This window comes from Alligator sinensis, unplaced genomic scaffold, assembly GCF_000455745.1.
Source record: "Alligator sinensis unplaced genomic scaffold, ASM45574v1 scaffold615_1, whole genome shotgun sequence".
NCBI lineage: Eukaryota > Metazoa > Chordata > Crocodylia > Alligatoridae > Alligator > Alligator sinensis.
Window position 1 is genome coordinate 191,784 of NW_005841982.1, and position 18,369 is coordinate 210,152.

Genomic DNA, 18,369 nt, shown 5'->3' on the forward strand with positions numbered 1-18,369 from the left:
TCATGTAGAAATGTGGATTCGGGGGGTGTTAAATCAGAAATGTTTGGGGGATTTTTATCAGAGAAAACCAGGATCCCTGACCATCACTAATGCTGGGGGCAAGGAGGTTCTATCTAGTGGGTCATAGAATCATAGAAAATCAGGGTTGGAAGGGACCTCAGGAGATCATCTAGTCCAATCCCCTGCTCAAAGCAGGACCATCCCCAACTAGATCATCCCATCCAAGGCTTTGTCTGCCTGGCTTTAAAAAACCTCCAAGGCTGGAGATTCCACAACTTCTCTAGGTAACCTGTTTCAGTGTTTTACTACCCTCCTCGTGAGAGAGTTTTTCTTAACAGCTAACTTAAATTTCCCTTGCTTCAACCTGAAACTATTACTCCTTGTGTTCTTATCTGCCACCACTGATAACAGTCTAGCTCCATCTTCTTTGGAACCAACCTTCAGGTACTTAAGGCCTGCTGTTAAATTCTCCCTCATTCTTCTTTTCGCCATACTAAATAAGCCTAGCTCCCTTAGCCTCCCCTTATAATTCAAGTATCCCAGCCCCCTAACCATTTTCATTGCCCTCTGCTGGACTCTCTCCAATTTGGCTACATCATTTCTGTAGGGGGGGCCCAAAACGGGACACATTACTCCAGAAGTGGCCTCATCAGTGCTGACTAGAGGGGAATAATCGCTTCCCTCAATCTGCTGGCAACGCTCCTACCAATGCAGCCCAGTATGCCATTAGCTTTTTTGCAACAAGGGCATATTGTTGGCTCATATTCAGCTTATTGTCCACTGTAACCCCCAGGTCCTTTTCTGCAGAGCTACTGCCCAGCCAGTCAGTCCCTTGCCTGTACCAGTGCATAGAATTGTTCTGTCCTAAGTGCAGGACTTTGCACTTGTCCTTATTGAACCTCATGAGATTTTTTTTTGGTCCAATCTTCCAATCGGTCTCTCTGAATCCTAGCTCTACCCTCCAGCATATCTACTACTTCCTCCAGCTTGGTGTCATCTAGAAACTTGCTGATGGTGCACTCCATCCTATCTTCCAGGTCATTGATGAAAATATTGAACAGGACAGGCCCCAGGACTAACCTCTGTGTCACTGCACTTTCATACCGACTGCCACCTCGACATCAAACCACTGATTACTACCCTTCAAGCCTGACAATCCAGCCAGCTTTCTAGTCACATTACAGTCCAGTCAACCTGGATTTTCTTAGTGTGCTTTCTTAGTGTGCTTACAAGAATGTGTGGGAGACAGTATCAAAAGTCTAGCTAAAGTCAAGGTATATCACATCCACTACTTTTTCCAACATCCACAGAGACAGGCATCTCATCATAGAAGGCAGTCAGGTTGGTCAGGCATGACATGGACCTGGTGAATCCATGCTGACATTCCTAATCACCTTCTTCTTCTCTAAGTGCTTAGAAATGAATTCCTTCAGGATTTGCTCCATGATTTTTCTAGGGACTAATCTGAGGCTGAATCCTCCTGCTTCTCTTTCTTAAAGATGGGCACTATATTTGCCCTTTTCCAATTGTCTGGAACCTCCCCCAGTCACCATGAGTTTTCAGAGATAATGACCAGCAGCTCTGTCATATCAGCCAACTCCCTTAGCATCCTCAAGTGCATTGCATCTGGTCCCTTGAACTTGTACACATCCGGCTTTTCTAAATAGTCCCTAACTTGTTCTTTTGCCACTGTTGGCTGCTAACCTCCTCCCCGAACTGTGCTGCCTGGTGCAGTAGTCTGGCAATTGACCTTGCCTATGAAGACTGAGGTGAAAAAGGCATTGAGTACTTCAGCCTTTTCCAAATATTCTGTCACTAGGTTGCTTCGCATTCAGTAAGGGAGCCATACTTTTGCCGATCTTCCTCCTGTTGCTGACATACTTGTAGAAACCCTCGTTACCCTTCACATCCTTTGGTAGCTGCAACTCCAGTTGTGTTTTGGCCTTCCTTATTTCATCCCTGCGTGCCCAAGCAATACTCTTATGCTCCTCCCTAGTCATTTGTCCAAGTTTCCACTTCTAGTAAGCTTTCTTTTTGTGATTTAGCTTACTGAAGAGATTTCTGCTAAGCCAAGCTGGTCTTCTGCCATACATGCTAGTCTTTCCGCACAACAGGATGGTTATTCCTGTGCCCTCAGTATTCCTGAGAGCTCTCAGAACAAAAACAGAGTCTCCCTATGCCTGAAAAAGGGTACTTGTGCCTGAAAGCTTGCAAATAACTTTGTTCCAATGACTCAGTTGGTCTAGTAAAAGATATCACATTTACCCAAAGAACCTTGCCTGCCTGTGCCCTCAATAAGGTTTCTTTAAAATACAGCTAGCTCTGCTGGACTTCTTTCCCTCTCAGACTGGCTTCCCAGGGAATCCTGCCCATCAGTTTCCTGAGCAAGTTGAAGTCTGCTTTTCTGAAGTGTAGGGTCTTTACTCTGCCGCTCTCCTTTCTTCCTTTCCTTAGGATCCTGAACTTGATCATCTCTTGGTCTCTGCTGCCCAAGTTGCTATTTACTACTACCTTTCCTGCCAACTCCTTCTGTTTGTGAGCAGCAGCTCATGAAAAGCACAGCCCCTAGTTGGCCTCTTCAACACTTGCACCAAGAAGTTGTCTAAAAACTCTCCAAAAACTTCCTGGATTGCCTGTGCACTGCTGTAGTGCCTTCCCAGCAGATGTCAGGGTGATTGAAGTCCCCCATGAGAACCGGGGCCTGTGATTGAAAAACTTTCTGCTAGCTGTTTGAAGAAAGTCTCATCCATCTCACCTTCCTCTTATAGCAGATGTCCACCAAGACATCACCTGTGTTGCTGTCCCCTCTGACCTTAACTCTGAGATTTTCTATAGGCCTATCTCCAGTTTGAGTGGAGCTCTGAGAATTCAAAGAGCTCTTTGACATAAAGCACAACATGGTAATCCCTCTGTGACATCTCGGATCTGGACTTCAGGCAAACAGCAGACCTACCAAGACAACAGGTCAGGCTGGCAGATTCCCACGGAAGGGAATTTCCAACCACCATTCGTTGCTTCCTCTTGGTGGCAGTGGTCTCGATCCTCCCAACCTTTGGGATGCCTGGCCTGGCCTCTTCTACCAAGGGAATGTGCTCCTCCTCCTCTGTTGCTAGGGCTTCATAACTGTTCTCCAGGCAGACTGCTGCAGGTGGAGATGAAGATACCTGCTTGATGCCAGAGTTCACAAGCTCTCAGCTTCCATCTCCTGGGAGTCCATGTCCTCTTCTTTCTCTAGTGCTGCCTCTGGCAGTCCTTCCTCCACAGTCCTAGAGGTCTCCTCCAGCATTCAATTGATGGCATCCTCATGGAGGAGGATGCTTCAGAGGCTTGCCTGCTCCTTGAGGGACACCACCAGGAGACAGTACTCACATCACAAGTGCTACCGCACTTATCTGTAACTGGAAGGAACTTGCAAGCTGCCGTCTCCACAGAGCCAAACCAGGACCTGGGTGGAAGCCTCAGTAGTGAATGATCCTGCCTGGACAGACACCTCACATGGGGGAAAAAAGAAGAGCGGGCATTGGCATTGCGACATCCTTCAACCATTTCTCTTGGTCTCTTAACCTGCCCCCACTGTCTTATCCCTTTTGCCAAACAGACCTTCCCTAGCAGTCTCCCCTGTGAGTTGAACTGTTCGTTGTTCCTTGTTGCTGAAAGGTTCCCTTTTCCTTGCTAACCTGCTTCTTTTCATCAAGCTTACAGTGAAGAAAGGTGAGAAGGCGTTTCTAGGCAAAATCCCTAGCAACTCCCCCACCCCCGGACTCTGGTTAAACAAGGAGCTTAAGTATTTATCTAACTGCTCAGTTTTAGCAGTTAGATCAATTAATTAAAGAAAAAAATATCTTTAAAGGCTCCCCTTCAAGGGGTGGTTGGGGAGGGGGATCAGTCTGACTTGCAAACCGACTTGTGAACTGTTTGCAAACTGTCCTATTTGCTGCCATGGTTGCTTGCTCTTTGGTTGCTCAGGGAGTCTCCTCTTACGCCTTCCTTGGACTGGACTGGCTCCACCCCCTTGTTAGAGCTTTTGTCAGACACAGGCAACAATCACCCAGCAATCTGCCCCCAGCTGCTCAGAGCTCATACCCAAACACAGTCCACCAAACACTCAGCAAGCCACACACAGGCAGCCCTGGCTCTTGTATCTTCCCAGAAAGTAAGGGGTTGGATTGGCATGGGCATTGAGGCATACAGTTGACAGCCCAGAGGTTGCAAGTTTGGGGCCATAGCACAAAGTCTGTCATGGTGCAGCTTGTCAGATACCAACGAATCGGCAAATTCTGCTAAGTACCTTGTTACAAGGATATGAAATAGGAAAGGAAGTGTGAGGTAGATATTTTTTATAAAGAGCATGTCAAAGGATCTGTAGACTGCAGGTCTGCATTGTGCGTGTATCTGTTTTGTCAAGATGTCTCATGGAAGAAGAGCTTGATGTTACATACTTATTGTTCCCCAGAAAAATTAAGCACATTTTATGCATCCTAGAACAATTCTTGTGTGTGAGCTTCTGCGCTCCTGTTTTACTCTCATCTGCCCTTAAAACATTGCTCCTAACCACTTTCCATGAACAAAAATCTCTTTTAACAGCTGTTTGGGGATTTTAGAAAGCAGCAGAATTTTTTGCAACAATAACTGCCACTTTGATTAGCTGCTATTTGTATGGGGTTTCCCACCCCTATTTCTCCTCCTCTCCTAGGCTCCTTCCCTCCCTGCCATCTGAAAGGTAAATCCAGGACAACCGATATTTGTCCACTGCATCTCTGCATCAAGGATGAGGGTATGAGACACCATATTTCTACAAGCTGAAGTGTTTATGCTCCATACGAGAGATTTTTACAATCTAAACGCTCTCTTGTAATACAGTGAATGTTGTTTTATTGAAATGTTCCTTTTAAAGCATTTTTTGTCTTTACTACCGTAATTTTAGTTTTTTAGTATTGACTTGAGGAGTATCAATGGTAGTCTGTGTATCTGAAAGGAATGAACAGTGAATGAGGTTGTACCAGCATATTCCTGCTTTGTCTGTTTAGAAGCATCGTCAGACATTAGCTTTGCATATAGTATTTCAGACATCAGTTTTGCATTCTGGCTTACTGTACAAGTCCATTTGCTTCATAATTATATTGTAAATCATCTTTCGCTGTATGCTATTGTAAAAATAATATTGTATAATAAAATAATATTAAATTTTAATTTGGTTAAAAGTAATTCAGTGTATTAAGGTTTTTATTTCAGAACATAAAACTACACAAGAGTGTGCACCTAGCTTTCCTTTTAGTTAGCATTTGCTTTTGTTTCCTGACATCCTCTACCTGCTGAAACAAGGATATTTTGCTCTTGGATTATTCATTATTGTAGCTTTTCAAGGCATGATGGCTAACATTTTAATGGTGTAGTGATGGTGACACAGGATTCCTGACATGCCATTTATTAAATCCATAGTTTCTGCTCATATACTTGCCTCCAATAAATTTCCAGATATGTATTAATTGCTAAAAACTAATAAAAGAGACTGATGTATAATGAGATGTATAGTAATACAATGGTAATTCAGATACCTGGGATCCTGGGTTTGCTGTGAAGCAGAGACAGAATGGATTTTCATCAATGACAGCTTTATAATAGGAGAGCTTACATTAACCTTCTGAAGCAGTGTATGTGGGGAACACAAACCCTTCTCATATGTGTGATGTAACAAAGAGTTTACTTCTTAGTTCTCTTGCAGGAGAGCTGAACCTGAAGGCCTAAAATAGTAAATATCCACATTATTAAGTAGTTGGAAAATAGTAAAAGATTTTTCTCTCTTTTTATTCTTCCATGATATCCTTGCATACATCTTGCTTTGGCAACAAAATTGTGCACCCTAAATACTTCTGCATCACACTCAGTGTTCCATTCTTCGTTGGTCAGTAATGTCTTTGCATGTAATTATGGGCTCTCACATACTATAATACTTTCTTAGTTGATTCATTCTAGCTGCTTGCTTCTGTTATATTGGATTATATTCCCAGTGCTCTGTGCAGTACATCCATTTCTGGATGTATTCTCATTTCTTGTATTTGTGCTGCTTTCATGCTTTTTTTGTTATATGTTAATTATAGTCTAAATAAGGATGATTTATTCTGAGCAACACAACCCTGATTCAGTGGTCCATCCCAATTCAGCAAAGCACTTGCTATGCATGTTTAAATGCATAAGATGTATCTCATGTTGAAATCCCAATTACTTCAGCAGAACGTAAGCATGTATCCAAAATATTTGCACAGGAGTCAGGGCCTATATGAGTTTGCCTTTCTTATGCACCCACTGTTGGAAATGAGGGAAATCTTTGTGTCAGGCTATAATTTCAATGTATGTTTTTATAAATTTTTTAACATCTTATTGTTTGGGTTGCCTTTGTTATTTCTCATCTATCACTCTTGTGTGCAAACAGGCCTATTATATCTATTTATAATGTTGAAGGGCTCTGAGGCTATGTAGGGGTGTATGCAGTATGTACGCATATTACAGGTGTGTGTATGTATAATATAGATGCGTGTGTGTGTGTGTGTGTGTGTGTGTGACATTTTTGACTGGTATAACGTTGAGATTAATAATGCGAAAATTAAATGGCTAGATGAGTAAACTGTCTGAAAGTGATATAGAATAGCAGAGGCTGCTGACATAAGGTCCCTCTATACAGTTAGAAATACTAGTAGTGTTCTCAAAAAAAAGTTCTAGTCCTAATCTTTAGTCCAGTGGTTCTCAACCTTTTTAGACTCAAAGCACCCATCCTGGTTGGTGTGAGGTATGCCAACCGCTGTAGACCACAGGCAGGGAGGAGGGTGCACTGGACATGGATGAAGGAAAGGGGGAAAGCTTACCTTTCCAGTGGCAGTGGTTGCTGCTGCTATAGCAGTGTCAGCACCCTAAAAGCCAACTCTGGTGCCCCATTTACTCTCTCACTTCCTTCTTCCTTCCTTTCCTCCCCACATACATATTGGGTGCAGGGCTGTGCCTGCTGTGGGAAAGGTTTTTGGGGGGACAGAGGGAGGGAGGAGCACCATTTTGTTCACTCTATTCACTCCCCACCCCCCGTGCTCACCCTCCAGATGCACTGCTTGATGGAGCACTGTGCTTCCTAGCTCCTATGACCAGGCAGGGGCAGTATAGGGCTGCCCTGCAGTGACAAAAACTCCCCAGGGGTGATTCAGGCACCCCCCTCATAGTTAGTGTCCAGGGCTGGCACTCTACTTGCCCTGCTGTAGTTATGCTACTAGTACTGAAATTCTCTTAGGTTCTGATAATAGTTTGATTTTGGTGCGGCATGTTAGGACCATGGCTATCAGCCATGAAGCATTGCAGCCACTGGGCTTCTCTAACTTGAACTGCTGGTCTGGTTTTCCTTCAACATCATATCTGTGCCATGGAGAGACCCAGCAATCATTTTTTTTTCTTTTTTTGGTTACAGAAGGTGTTTTAGCCCTACAGCTTCAGTAATTGTACATTCTACCAAGAGTTTTCTATTTCAGCTCATAAGGTCAAGTGTTATTCTGACAGTCATTGAACTGCAAGTAATTAACAACCGCATTTGAGTAAATATGAATTTCCATTTAATGTAGTTCCTACAAGATGTGAGAATATTTTTAGCAAGCGGCAGTGGAGCAGGAAAATGTGCTGCAAACCCTGGATAAGGGGGAGGGAAGAGAGCAAGATATTTAAATTTCTTTTGGCTCCAAATGTGATGATGAACTATTTTTAGCTTGTGACGTTATTTGAACTTCTCTGAATCAGTGGCTACCCAGTCAATAGCTTTGGATACCTAAAACTATTGAACATCCAAAGCAATGAAAAGCCACATGATTCTCTGCTGACCAATTTATTCATCTGACAACTCATTAGTCCTTTCCTTTTTCATGTCCTTGTGACAAGGTGTCTAGCAGAATTTGCAGATTCGTTGGACTCTGACAGGGCTGCGCCGTGGATGCTCCTGCTGTGACCTGAAATTTGTGATCTCTCTGGGCTGTCAACTGATCACATTGGCACCTGTGCCACCCCAGCCCTACAACTCATTAGTATAATGAATTAGTATCCCATATTACTGTAAGGAAATTTCAGGTGATTTCACAACAGGCACATGGACAAGTTCATATCTTCCCTTTATAGTTACCACATCTGTTTCTTTAGAAGTGAGATAAAACTATCCCTTGTGCTACTGTAAATAATCATCACATCTTTCTGTAAAAATCCTAGAGGCAATAGTATTGAAATGGGCAGTGCCAGAAAGCCCTCCCCAACCTAATTCTGTCACTGACAGCATATTCTAAAATGAATTTTGTTTCAATTATGTCAGTGCAAGGAGAATTGAGAGATCCTTTTGACTAAGTAGGAGTTTAATTATATGTGAAATGCTGCAGCCTGCCTTGTGGCTCTGCAGTGCCAAATAAGAGACATGCATGAAAGCAGGAGATAACATATATAATTTCAAGGGCAGAGGCCTTTAGGTATGCACTGACTGTATTCAGAACTTCCCCGGCCTTTTTGCCTCCTGGATTTCAACAGGGGTTTCCCTGTCAAGAGTCCTTTGCCTTCTTACGTATAGTAGAATAGCAAACTAGGGACTGGAAAATCACTGACTAATATTATGTCCTAATAGAAAGTTGAATCTTGGATAAACAAACTACGCCTTGAGTGAAATTCTGGCCCCAAAGACGTCAATGGCAAAACTCCCATTAATTTCACGGGAGCTAGGATTTAACCCTATATATTTAAAAATTAGTAGACAAATGAGTCTGACATTTTGCTATGAGGTTTACTTTCAATGTGGGAAGAAGAAAATTGAATTTAAAGGTACAACATTTTGTTATTGCTAAAGGGAATTATATTTTTAAATCCTAACACAAAATGAGAAACAGCTTTGAAATGCAAAAATGCATGAGGACACTAAAGTGGTTTTAGCACTTTTGTTTCAAAATTTTTAAGAAAATTTAGAGCAAGCACAGTAAGAAATGAGTAAGTAGTGTTAGCGATGTGGTGATAAGAAAGAACCTTGGAGAGTTTTCTCTGAATTTAGGGTACTTAAAAGGTGATCTCTATTATATAGTACAGTTGATTTAAGATATGCATTGTGGAAAGGCCCCTCAAAGGTTACCAAACTGCCTTTGTTAAACAGTTTGCAAAGGTGAGAGAGCATATTTATACCTCCCACCATTTTAGCAATGTTACTTCTATCCTGATAGCTTTACTGTAGCACTTTTAATGGGATTACAAGAATTGTCAATACAGATGATCAATGGTTCAGTCTGGGAATGCTGTCTCTTAGAGTCCAAATTCTTTTAGGGCCAATAATAGGATGGGGCTGGAAAAGCCCCTTCTTGGCCTGATGGTTTCAAAAAGATTTTCAAAAAGACTCAGCGGGCAGATCCAGACAAACATGCATGTACAATATGCAGTGCCACAGGCCCATCTTCAGTGCTGCACACCGCACACGACACATGCAGGCATTCCCCATGCTGCTGAGTTGCACTACTAATTTGCAGGGCTGTGCGAAACGGTACCATTCCGTTTCACCTTGAGTTTCGAGGTTTGGACAGAACAGGGTTTCACATTGAATTTCATTTCAATTCAAAACAGCTCTTCCGTTTTTCTTCATTGAAACAGTAAGGCTGTTTCGACTCAGTTTCGATGCTTCACTAGCTCGGGCCTGGGACAGGGAGTCAGCCCATCTGGGCTGACTTCCCATGTCCCCTCATGCACTACATCGGATCTTTTGCTGTTGGATCTTGCGCCGGGGATGGGAAATCAGCCCAACTGACTGACTTCCCATCCCCAAGGCCATGGTCGAAAGGTTTCGATTTTTGAAACATTTCAACTAGCCTCATTTTGTTTCAAGGCTGTTTCAATGCCCTTTGTTTTGTTTTGATTTTGCTGTTTCAACCTCGAAATGAGTTGAAACAGTGTTGAAACAAAATGGCTGGCGAAATTTCGCACAGCCCTACTAATTTGTGTTGCTGATTTGCTGGCGATCCCGGTGTCAAAAACCCTGTAGTGGAAAAAAGCAGGACGGCGCATATGGCGATAGTGTGCACTGCCCCAAACTGGAGCCTGGCTGGCTCGAGCCATGTTCTGGCTGCTGGCTAGGCTCTCTGCTGCCAGATCACTGCTGCTGGAGCCCTGGGAGGCCCCCAGGACCCCAGGTAAGATTGCTGGGACAGGCCAGGTGCTGGCTCCAGCCTTCCCTGCCCCACTCAGGGCAACATGCCATGCACCAGAGCACACATGCACAGGCATTCTTCGGAAACAAGTAGCAGCAGCAGTAGTCCCCAGGGAAACGCATGTGCCTGCACATCTGGATCCAGCCAGGGTCTCTCCCAAACTGCCTCTCTTGCAGTGAATAGAAACTTTACCAGAAGTTTTATTGGGAGCAGAGTTATGCTGATGCTGTATGCAATTTTGAAAATCCCTTCCTAAATTTATGGTACCCCTACAATGAAAAGTCTGTACTAGAGCTTTTTTCTTAAAAAAAAAAAGAGAGAGAGAGAGAGAGAGAAGAAAGCATCCGGTTAAAGGAATTAATCAAGTGACAGAACCCGATATTTTAATTTAAACATTCCAGGACAACATAAAATATGAAGAGGCAGAGTTGCTGAGGTGAACATTTGATATGAGCATAGTATCAGCTTTTATTTTCTCCTACACTGTAAGTAGCTCATCTAGATAAAGTACAAACAAGTACTGTAAGTGCAATGCAATTATACCTAGCCTCAGGAAAGAGCATTGAACAATTTTATTATATTGCTAAAGATTAGTGCTGGAATGTGAAGCTGAGAGACCTATTAGAGGACTGTTTCATTAAAAGAAATAAAACAAGACATTCATAAGGCACCACTGAATCCATTAAAGAGGAAAGGGGTCTGAAATGGCCTTTCTTGATTCTTGTTATTAACTTCAAGGATTGCTGAATTTGGGAACTCTGCAAATATGCTTTTAGCTAGCATTTAAGATCCCTTTTAACTGCCACATCACCAGGCTAAATTCAACTCTGCCATAACCACACTTCTATCAGCTGACTTGTATCATTTACAGCAGGCTCAAATTTGATGCACAGTATCTATCATTTGTTGAGAAAGGAAGAGTTAATATGAAACATCTCCCAATGTGAATGAATCATGTGCATACAGTGGGAATTTGGTTAGATTTTCCAGGAAACTTTAAAAAAAACCTATGGGCTGGACCTGGAGTGTAGTTTAATTTTCATTAATCAACATCTTTGATGCTATTCATTTGTGGAATGAAGTAACAGGTTACAGATTATGGAGGACAATTTACTGGTAAATCAAGTTGTGCCAAATAATGGCAACTGATGGGTTCAGGCATAAGGGCTTAACCTACTTACAAAGAAGTAAATTAAAGAAGAAATGTGTAAATAATGGGTTTAAAGCTGGGGAGTCTGTTTTAATAAAAACAGAACTTTATTGCTTAGTCAAAGCTGGTTTTAAAAATTGACCAGCTCTGTAGAAAACTGTATTTTCTGTTTTGTCTAATATATGACAATTGTACAGTAGGAAGACAACAACTCTCTACTGGTCTACTTGCCTCTAATTTTTAGCGCTTAACCATCCAACTCAAGTAAAAAAGAGAATCATTTCATGAGACTGGGAGCAACGAAACATGACTGGTAGAGCATGGAAATAAAGATTGCTGATACAAAGAGTGATGGGCCTTGTCCTCCTGGAGGAAGGAAGGAGAATTCTCTACTACTAGAAGTCCCAGGTACTCTGCTAGATTGTACTGGCCTTGTGGGGCAAAGCTGTCTGTCAGTAGTTGCAGCCTGAAGCTCTCGCACAGATACTGCAGAACCTCTGAACAAAACTGGCCAAAAATCAAACAGAGCAAAGTTTTCTCTTCTTTTTACACATACCTGTTACACTGGAAGTAGCTAGGTTTATCCAAACTCTGACCTGACCTGAATGTTGTTGCAGAGGAGAAAAGGTATTTTAGTCCTTGCATAAGACTTCATGAATTGTTCACTCTATGACCATTAGATTTTAGTGCCTGATTTCTCTCACTGGCACTCTGACTGTGACTCCCTTTGTTCTTCATCTTTCATAGACCCCACCTATAAGCAAGGCCTTTTTCAAAATGTTAATTGGGAAGCCTCTCTCAGACTACAGTATAAACATTTCTAGAATATGCCAATTAACTTTTTCCTGTCTACAGCTAATTATTTCAAACAAGACCAATAACAGTGCTACTTGCCAAGCAAAAGCCCTTTTCATAAATTGTGACTTGAGAAATAGTAATGAACCTAATATAAGAAGGCTCACTATTGAAAAATGATGATTAAAATAATCAATTGATACTGTAGCAAGTAAAATTCTCATGAAATGAATTATAGAATCATAGAAAATTAGGGTTAGAAGGGACCTCAGGAGGTCATCTAGTCCAACCTCCTGCTCAAAGCAGAACTAACCCCAACATAGAATCATTGAAAATTAGAAAATGGACTAGACATACCATAGTATGTTACAATATTCATAAATCAAAGATGCCCATTTGCCAGGAAGGGGAGATGTGTTTTGTTTTCTTCTTCTGCTGTTTTCCTAGACGTTATAAAAAAGATTTATATTAAAAAATTCTTTAAGTATACTAGCAATCAGGACTCGTAGTTGAGGTGATGTGTTTTATTAGACCAACTAGATTTTTGGAAAAAAATATCTTTAACTGCAACTTTTCGGGCACAAACACCCATCATCATCAGGCATTGGAGAAAAGATTGTAAAAGTTGTCCTGGGTTGAAATGAAAATTCATATTTCATAGGAGAGTTGAAGTTGTGGTAAAATCTCCTGTTTGGAAAAGTTCATTTTATATGCAGATTAGGCCCAGAGAAAAGTTGGAATAGTCTGTTTACCTCAAAGGTGTTTGGTGTTAAGCAGGATGTATTTCTATTTCCTTCTTGTTATGGTGTTTCATATTTCACAGAGGAGTAAATAGATGGAATGCTTTTCTTGGCAGGCATTTCTCATCTGGTGAGGTGTTTCTGAGCTCTTTTTTTCCCCCCAAAATCTAGTTGGTCTAATAAAAGATATCACCTCTACCATGAGTCCTGACTGCTTTTTCCTTTAGTCCAACATGGCTACAACCTGGATACCTTACGTATACTCTGTGTTTTATGGACAGAAAGAAGATTAGAATGAAGATCATAAATTAGGGTTAACTGTTTGTTGTTTTTCCTGAAGCTGTACTAAAGTGACAATAAAAATAATTGGTTCAGCATATCAATATCAAATAAAAGAATGTCCTATATTTTTAGAGGTTGGAAATCTTGTGGTTGAAAGCAGATTTCAGATTCTCAGGAGGAGCATCTGCAGTACATTGAAGTTTATTGTCTCTTATGCGCTTATGGTATTCTTCCTGCCCACATAGAAAATTTATTTCTTGAAGAAGAAAACAAGTGGTGGAAGGAATTAATAGAAGACAAATATACTACAACTCATATTATAGGAATTACATATGTTATATAATCTTTTCTTTAGTGTTTAGTTCTTTAGTTTTTAGTTAGTTTTTTTTTTAAGTGCTATTTTCTGTAAGCAGAAGAGAAACAAATGGAGTGAGATAATGTTTAAAGTAATTTTGACCCAACACTGGGGACTGAATTCTGGGCATCTCAAGCTGAAATTCTCTATCATCAAGTTTTGTTTCCAAGAGCTGCCAGACCCATAGTCTGTGGGTCTGGAGGAAAGGGGTGCTGTAATAACCTGTAGATCAAGGTGTTGGTGCTTTTTAGTATAAACTCATAATCATGCGGTAAATTTGTATAGATACACTGAACTTTCTACCAGTGGAACTTACAAATAACCATTTTACATAACTTCATGTAACAATGTTTTCTCCTTTTTGTGGACAGGAAGGCGAGTAAAATGCAAAGGAGGAATAGGAGGTGGCTAGCTGAGATGACTGACACTCATTAGCACTTATGACTTGTACATAATTTTTGTTCTGTTATTGCTCAAATACTGCTGTTTGAGTTGCCTTTTAAAAGACAATACTGGTGTCTTTTAAAAGACACTAGTATTGAAGATGAATACTGGTGCAGGAATTGTCATTTAAAATAAGTTTGTCACACATCTCATCTTCCTGTAAGTACTACTGGATTTACATAGTGAGTCTCTGGAACCTGAAGAAAGTTCTCAAAGGGTCTCAAAAGGTCTCCAAAGCATGACTCCCAGATGATAAGGTGTAACACTATAACAGAACTGCTCAGCCTGTCTGGCCCTGTGGGCCAGATCTGTGGTGGACAGTTGGTCTGTGAGTGTAATTTGGTATGCCAGCCTGACCCCATGTGCTGGATCCAGTCATAGTGCACCCCTGCAGGTCAGCATGATCTGGCACACAGGACCATGTCATCTAGACCACAGTGCTCCCAACTGGGCTGGAAATCTGGTGGTGGGGAGCAGTGGTAGTGTTAATTGCTGTGGCTCTGGAAGCACTTCATGCTGCCACTGCTTCCCCGCTGCCAAATTTTTGGACCTGTGGGGAGTGTCATGGCTAAGATGACAAAGTTCCATGGTCTAGATCTGGCCTGCAGGATGGTGATTGAACACCACTGTATTACAGCATTTTAGTATCATCCAGTAATAAACATATTGTATTCGCCAGGGTCTTCAGACACCTAAGATAATGTTCCTAGTTCTACCACAGGCTTCCTATGTTATCCTAGGTAAGTCAAATAGTTCTCTGAATGCTTACAAAACTATAAAATGATATGAATACTCTTTCTTTGGATAACAGGAAGATAAATGTATTAATGCATTTGAGGTGCTCTGGTATGATTCCAAAGAATAACTGATATATGTTTATTTTTATATTTGTTTTCTATTTTATATCTTGTTTTATATTTGTAGATATAAAAATTAATATACCTGGTGGCAGCCTGTAAGTACATCGGGGTGTGCATCAGGACCTGGTAGAACACCTCCTGAGCGCCCCAAGGGATGACAAGGTCCAACGGTCACAAACTCCTCCAAGACTTTTTTAGGCTGGACATAAGGAAAAACTTCTTTACTGTTTGAACCCCCAAGGCCTGGAATAGACTGCCACCAGAGGTGGTGCAAGCACCCACTCTGGAATCTTTTAAGAAACGTTTGGATGTTTATCTTGCTGGGATCCTTTGACCCCAGCTGATTTCCTGCCCCTGGGGCAGGGGGCTGGACTTGATGCCCTTCCGAGGTCCCTTCCAGCCCTAATGTCTATGAAATCTATGAAATATGGGCAGAAGTAAAAAGAGAATAAGGTTGCATCAAAGGCCACTTTCAGCACATTGAAAGACTGAGGATTTTCAATGTTTGAAAGACTATGTGCCATCCTATGAAAATGGAGAAGTTGCTGTATGATGTATGTGGCTTTAAAAATACCGCTTTTATTTCACATCTTCAAGAGGGGAGCCTCTTCCACATTTGTTGATGCACCCACATGTGAGAAGGAAAGATAATACATACTATTTAGTTATGCCTTAGATATAAACAGACATTGATAATGGGAGACATGGAAATATTTCAAACATTTTACATGATGAAAAAAAGCTGAAACAATTGCACTCCTTTTGCATATGTTTTCCACGGTATTTCAGCAAATGAGTCTACTGGCAGGGATGTTCGTGAAACCAATAATTATTATGCAGTTGTTAGACAATGATTCTGAATTTGTAAATGAGAGGTTTTGCTCGTAAATATTAAGTAATTCTAACCAGGAAACTGAAAGGGGGGTGTATGACCCCCATGCCAAATCAAAACTAACCAGTCCAGGTAACTGATGATTACCAAGTATCAATAATTAATTAGTTATAAACAATATAGGGAGCAACAGTAGAAATGATTCAGTGAATAACACTATAAAATAAATCTCAGAAAAATGTAAGTGGCTCATGGACAATTCTTAAACAATAGACATTCATCTACATTCATAAGCATCTGTCTAAAGATGTATTCACTAGAAACTATTTTCTCAACATCCGTGACTACTGAAAGATATGATCTTTTAAAAGGTTGTTATTAGCCCATCAACACCTAGAGAGATGACAATTTACTGCAAATATTTGTGTCTGCTATTAAAAACTCAATTAGAAATATCCGGTAGTGGGGAGCTCATGTAATATTTAAGGGGATTACACAGACTTTCATCATATGGGTACTGGTATGAGACCAAATCTGGCTGATACAGTAAGAACAATACTGCCACTTGCCCTAAGTTCAGTAGTCTATATGAAGTGACATAGAAGTCTTCCTTGAGTTCCTAGTAGGGCAGATGTTCACATCACAAAATATCCACATCAGATGAAACCTTTGGCACTTTTCTCAACAGTATCAGAAGACAGCCAACAACTGAAAAATCTTTATAGAAAAAATGTATTCAACAATTTTTCCAACAATAAAAACTGATAAGAACCATTGATATAGCACCTCTTATAAAATTTCACTAAACTTCTTGAGAAGTCTGAGTAAAGCTGCTTTGGAGAGTCATAAATGACTGCCTTCTTTTTTCTGAGCGATCACTGGGGGTTATGGAAAATTGTTTTTGTATCCTTAGAAATTTTGTGTGGTAGGCTTCAGAGTTCTTTACTGTTCCTCTTCCCATTAAATATGTAAGCTATAGGAGACCATGAACAGTGGAGCTGCAGTGTCTCTGGCATGCAGATAGAGCACTCTGTTTTATTTCATAGACTTTATCTAAGATTGGTGTCTATGGTTAAAAATACTTATCTCAAGTAAAATCCAGACCATAGAGTGGTGATGCTGGCTTGCTAGAGGGATTATTTTGAGTGGCTAATGAAGATTGTATCTGTTCCATTTTTGGATAAAACTCAAACTCTTCTATGGTTTGAGTTTGGCTGTCTAAAAAGCCACCTCCTTTCTCTTTAAATTATATTGTCTTATTTTTATTAGGTGTTCATCTTGCCTATCATAATAATCATATGCATCCAAGTACAGGTGGCTAGAGAGGCATTTTATAAACTCAGAAATACTAATGACTTCCACCTTTTTGATTTATTCTATCTTTATATAATTCATCCATAAGATCCCCTTATTTGAGATAACCTATGCAAAGTATTGTATACTGTATTTTGTGTAAGTTAGTTATCAGTAGTCACACAACACTGAAAAACTGAACATTGCTTTTGGGAGTGGAGAGAGAGCCAGGAGAAAGCAAAGTCTTGTGTATGGAAGAGGATGTAATGCCTTTCCACCAAAAGGGGCCTCAGAAAAGCTGTCTTAGGGCTGTTGTGGACACATGTCATACTAGTTTACCTTAAAGTTTCTGTGGGAACTATTACAAAGATATGTACAGCTATGTTCAGCTTGTGAATGATATGAACAATTTCTGATGATTTTTGTCTTCTAGAATGATTGAAGATTGTGGGAAAAGAGGAAATACCATGGCAGAAAGAAGGCAGCTGTTTGCAGAAATGCGTGAGTACTTTGTATAAATATTCCACTGCGAAAGATGAACTGGATATAATCTAACATCGGTGAATGTCATGTGAACTTTCTGTTCCAAGCAAGTGATATCTCATTCTACAAAATTCATTTTTCCTACTATGAAACCAAAATAGCAGAAGGATAGCTATTCAGAGGTAATTAATAAAAAGATATAATGCCTACAATAACACAAATGTAACGCTTGAATAAAGAAAGCAATCTGTCATAGACCCTGGATTTTATAGCATTGATATTATATACATAAGAGTTCATATCATTTGCTTCCCCCTAACACACACACAAAAGTAAGAAAGGAAGGAAAATGTGCGTTAAAGTACTGAATAAAAAGGAAAAGATTGAAGGATTTAGAAAATAAATATATTTTAGGTAAATAAGGTCCCAATTCAACAAAGCACTTAAACATATAAATAAATCCCTTTAATTTCAAAAGAGTGAGATCTCCAAATAGAGAGTTTTTCCTGAACAAGGCATAGATTGGTTTGTAGGGGTTTAGGTTGTAGCCGTGTTGGTCTAAGGATATAGGCAGACAAGGTTCCTTGGGTGAATTTGATCTTTTATTAGACCAACCCAAATGGTTGGAGAATAGTTATTAAGCAAGCTTTCGGGTTCAAAAACCCTTCGTCAGGCTAAGGAAGCTTCAGCAGTTGGCGTGTGCTCTTCCTTGATGGAATGAAAAGTAAACAAGCCAGGGGCTGGGCTGGGGAGTCAGTTGCCAGGCAGATTGTAATGTATCAAAAATCCAATGTCTATGTTTAGTCCCTGATCTCTAGTATCCAGCAGCTTGATGAAATGGAGCTCATAGGCTCGTCTCTGGGATGTGTTGTGTAAATTTCCCTTGAGGATCAGGACTGAGAGATTGGAGAGAGAGTGGCCCTCCTGGGAGAAATGTGCCCCCAC

General features: G+C 40.7%; 1 protein-coding gene across 39 annotated transcripts in view; it reads left to right on the forward strand.

Annotated features, from left to right (window-relative positions):
• DTNA (dystrobrevin alpha) overlaps positions 1-18,369 on the forward strand; it is a 358,606-nt gene that overhangs the window by 172,286 nt on the left and 167,951 nt on the right. For 38 of the 39 annotated variants that reach the window (XM_025201058.1, XM_025201066.1, XM_025201064.1 and 35 more), the window contains one exon: positions 17,375-17,442. In XM_025201058.1, coding sequence (XP_025056843.1) covers positions 17,375-17,442 — 68 coding nt within the window. Of the gene's footprint in view, positions 1-11,725; positions 11,749-17,374; positions 17,443-18,369 lie in introns of those variants that run through there. The other variant, XM_025201069.1, reaches the window with a different exon arrangement.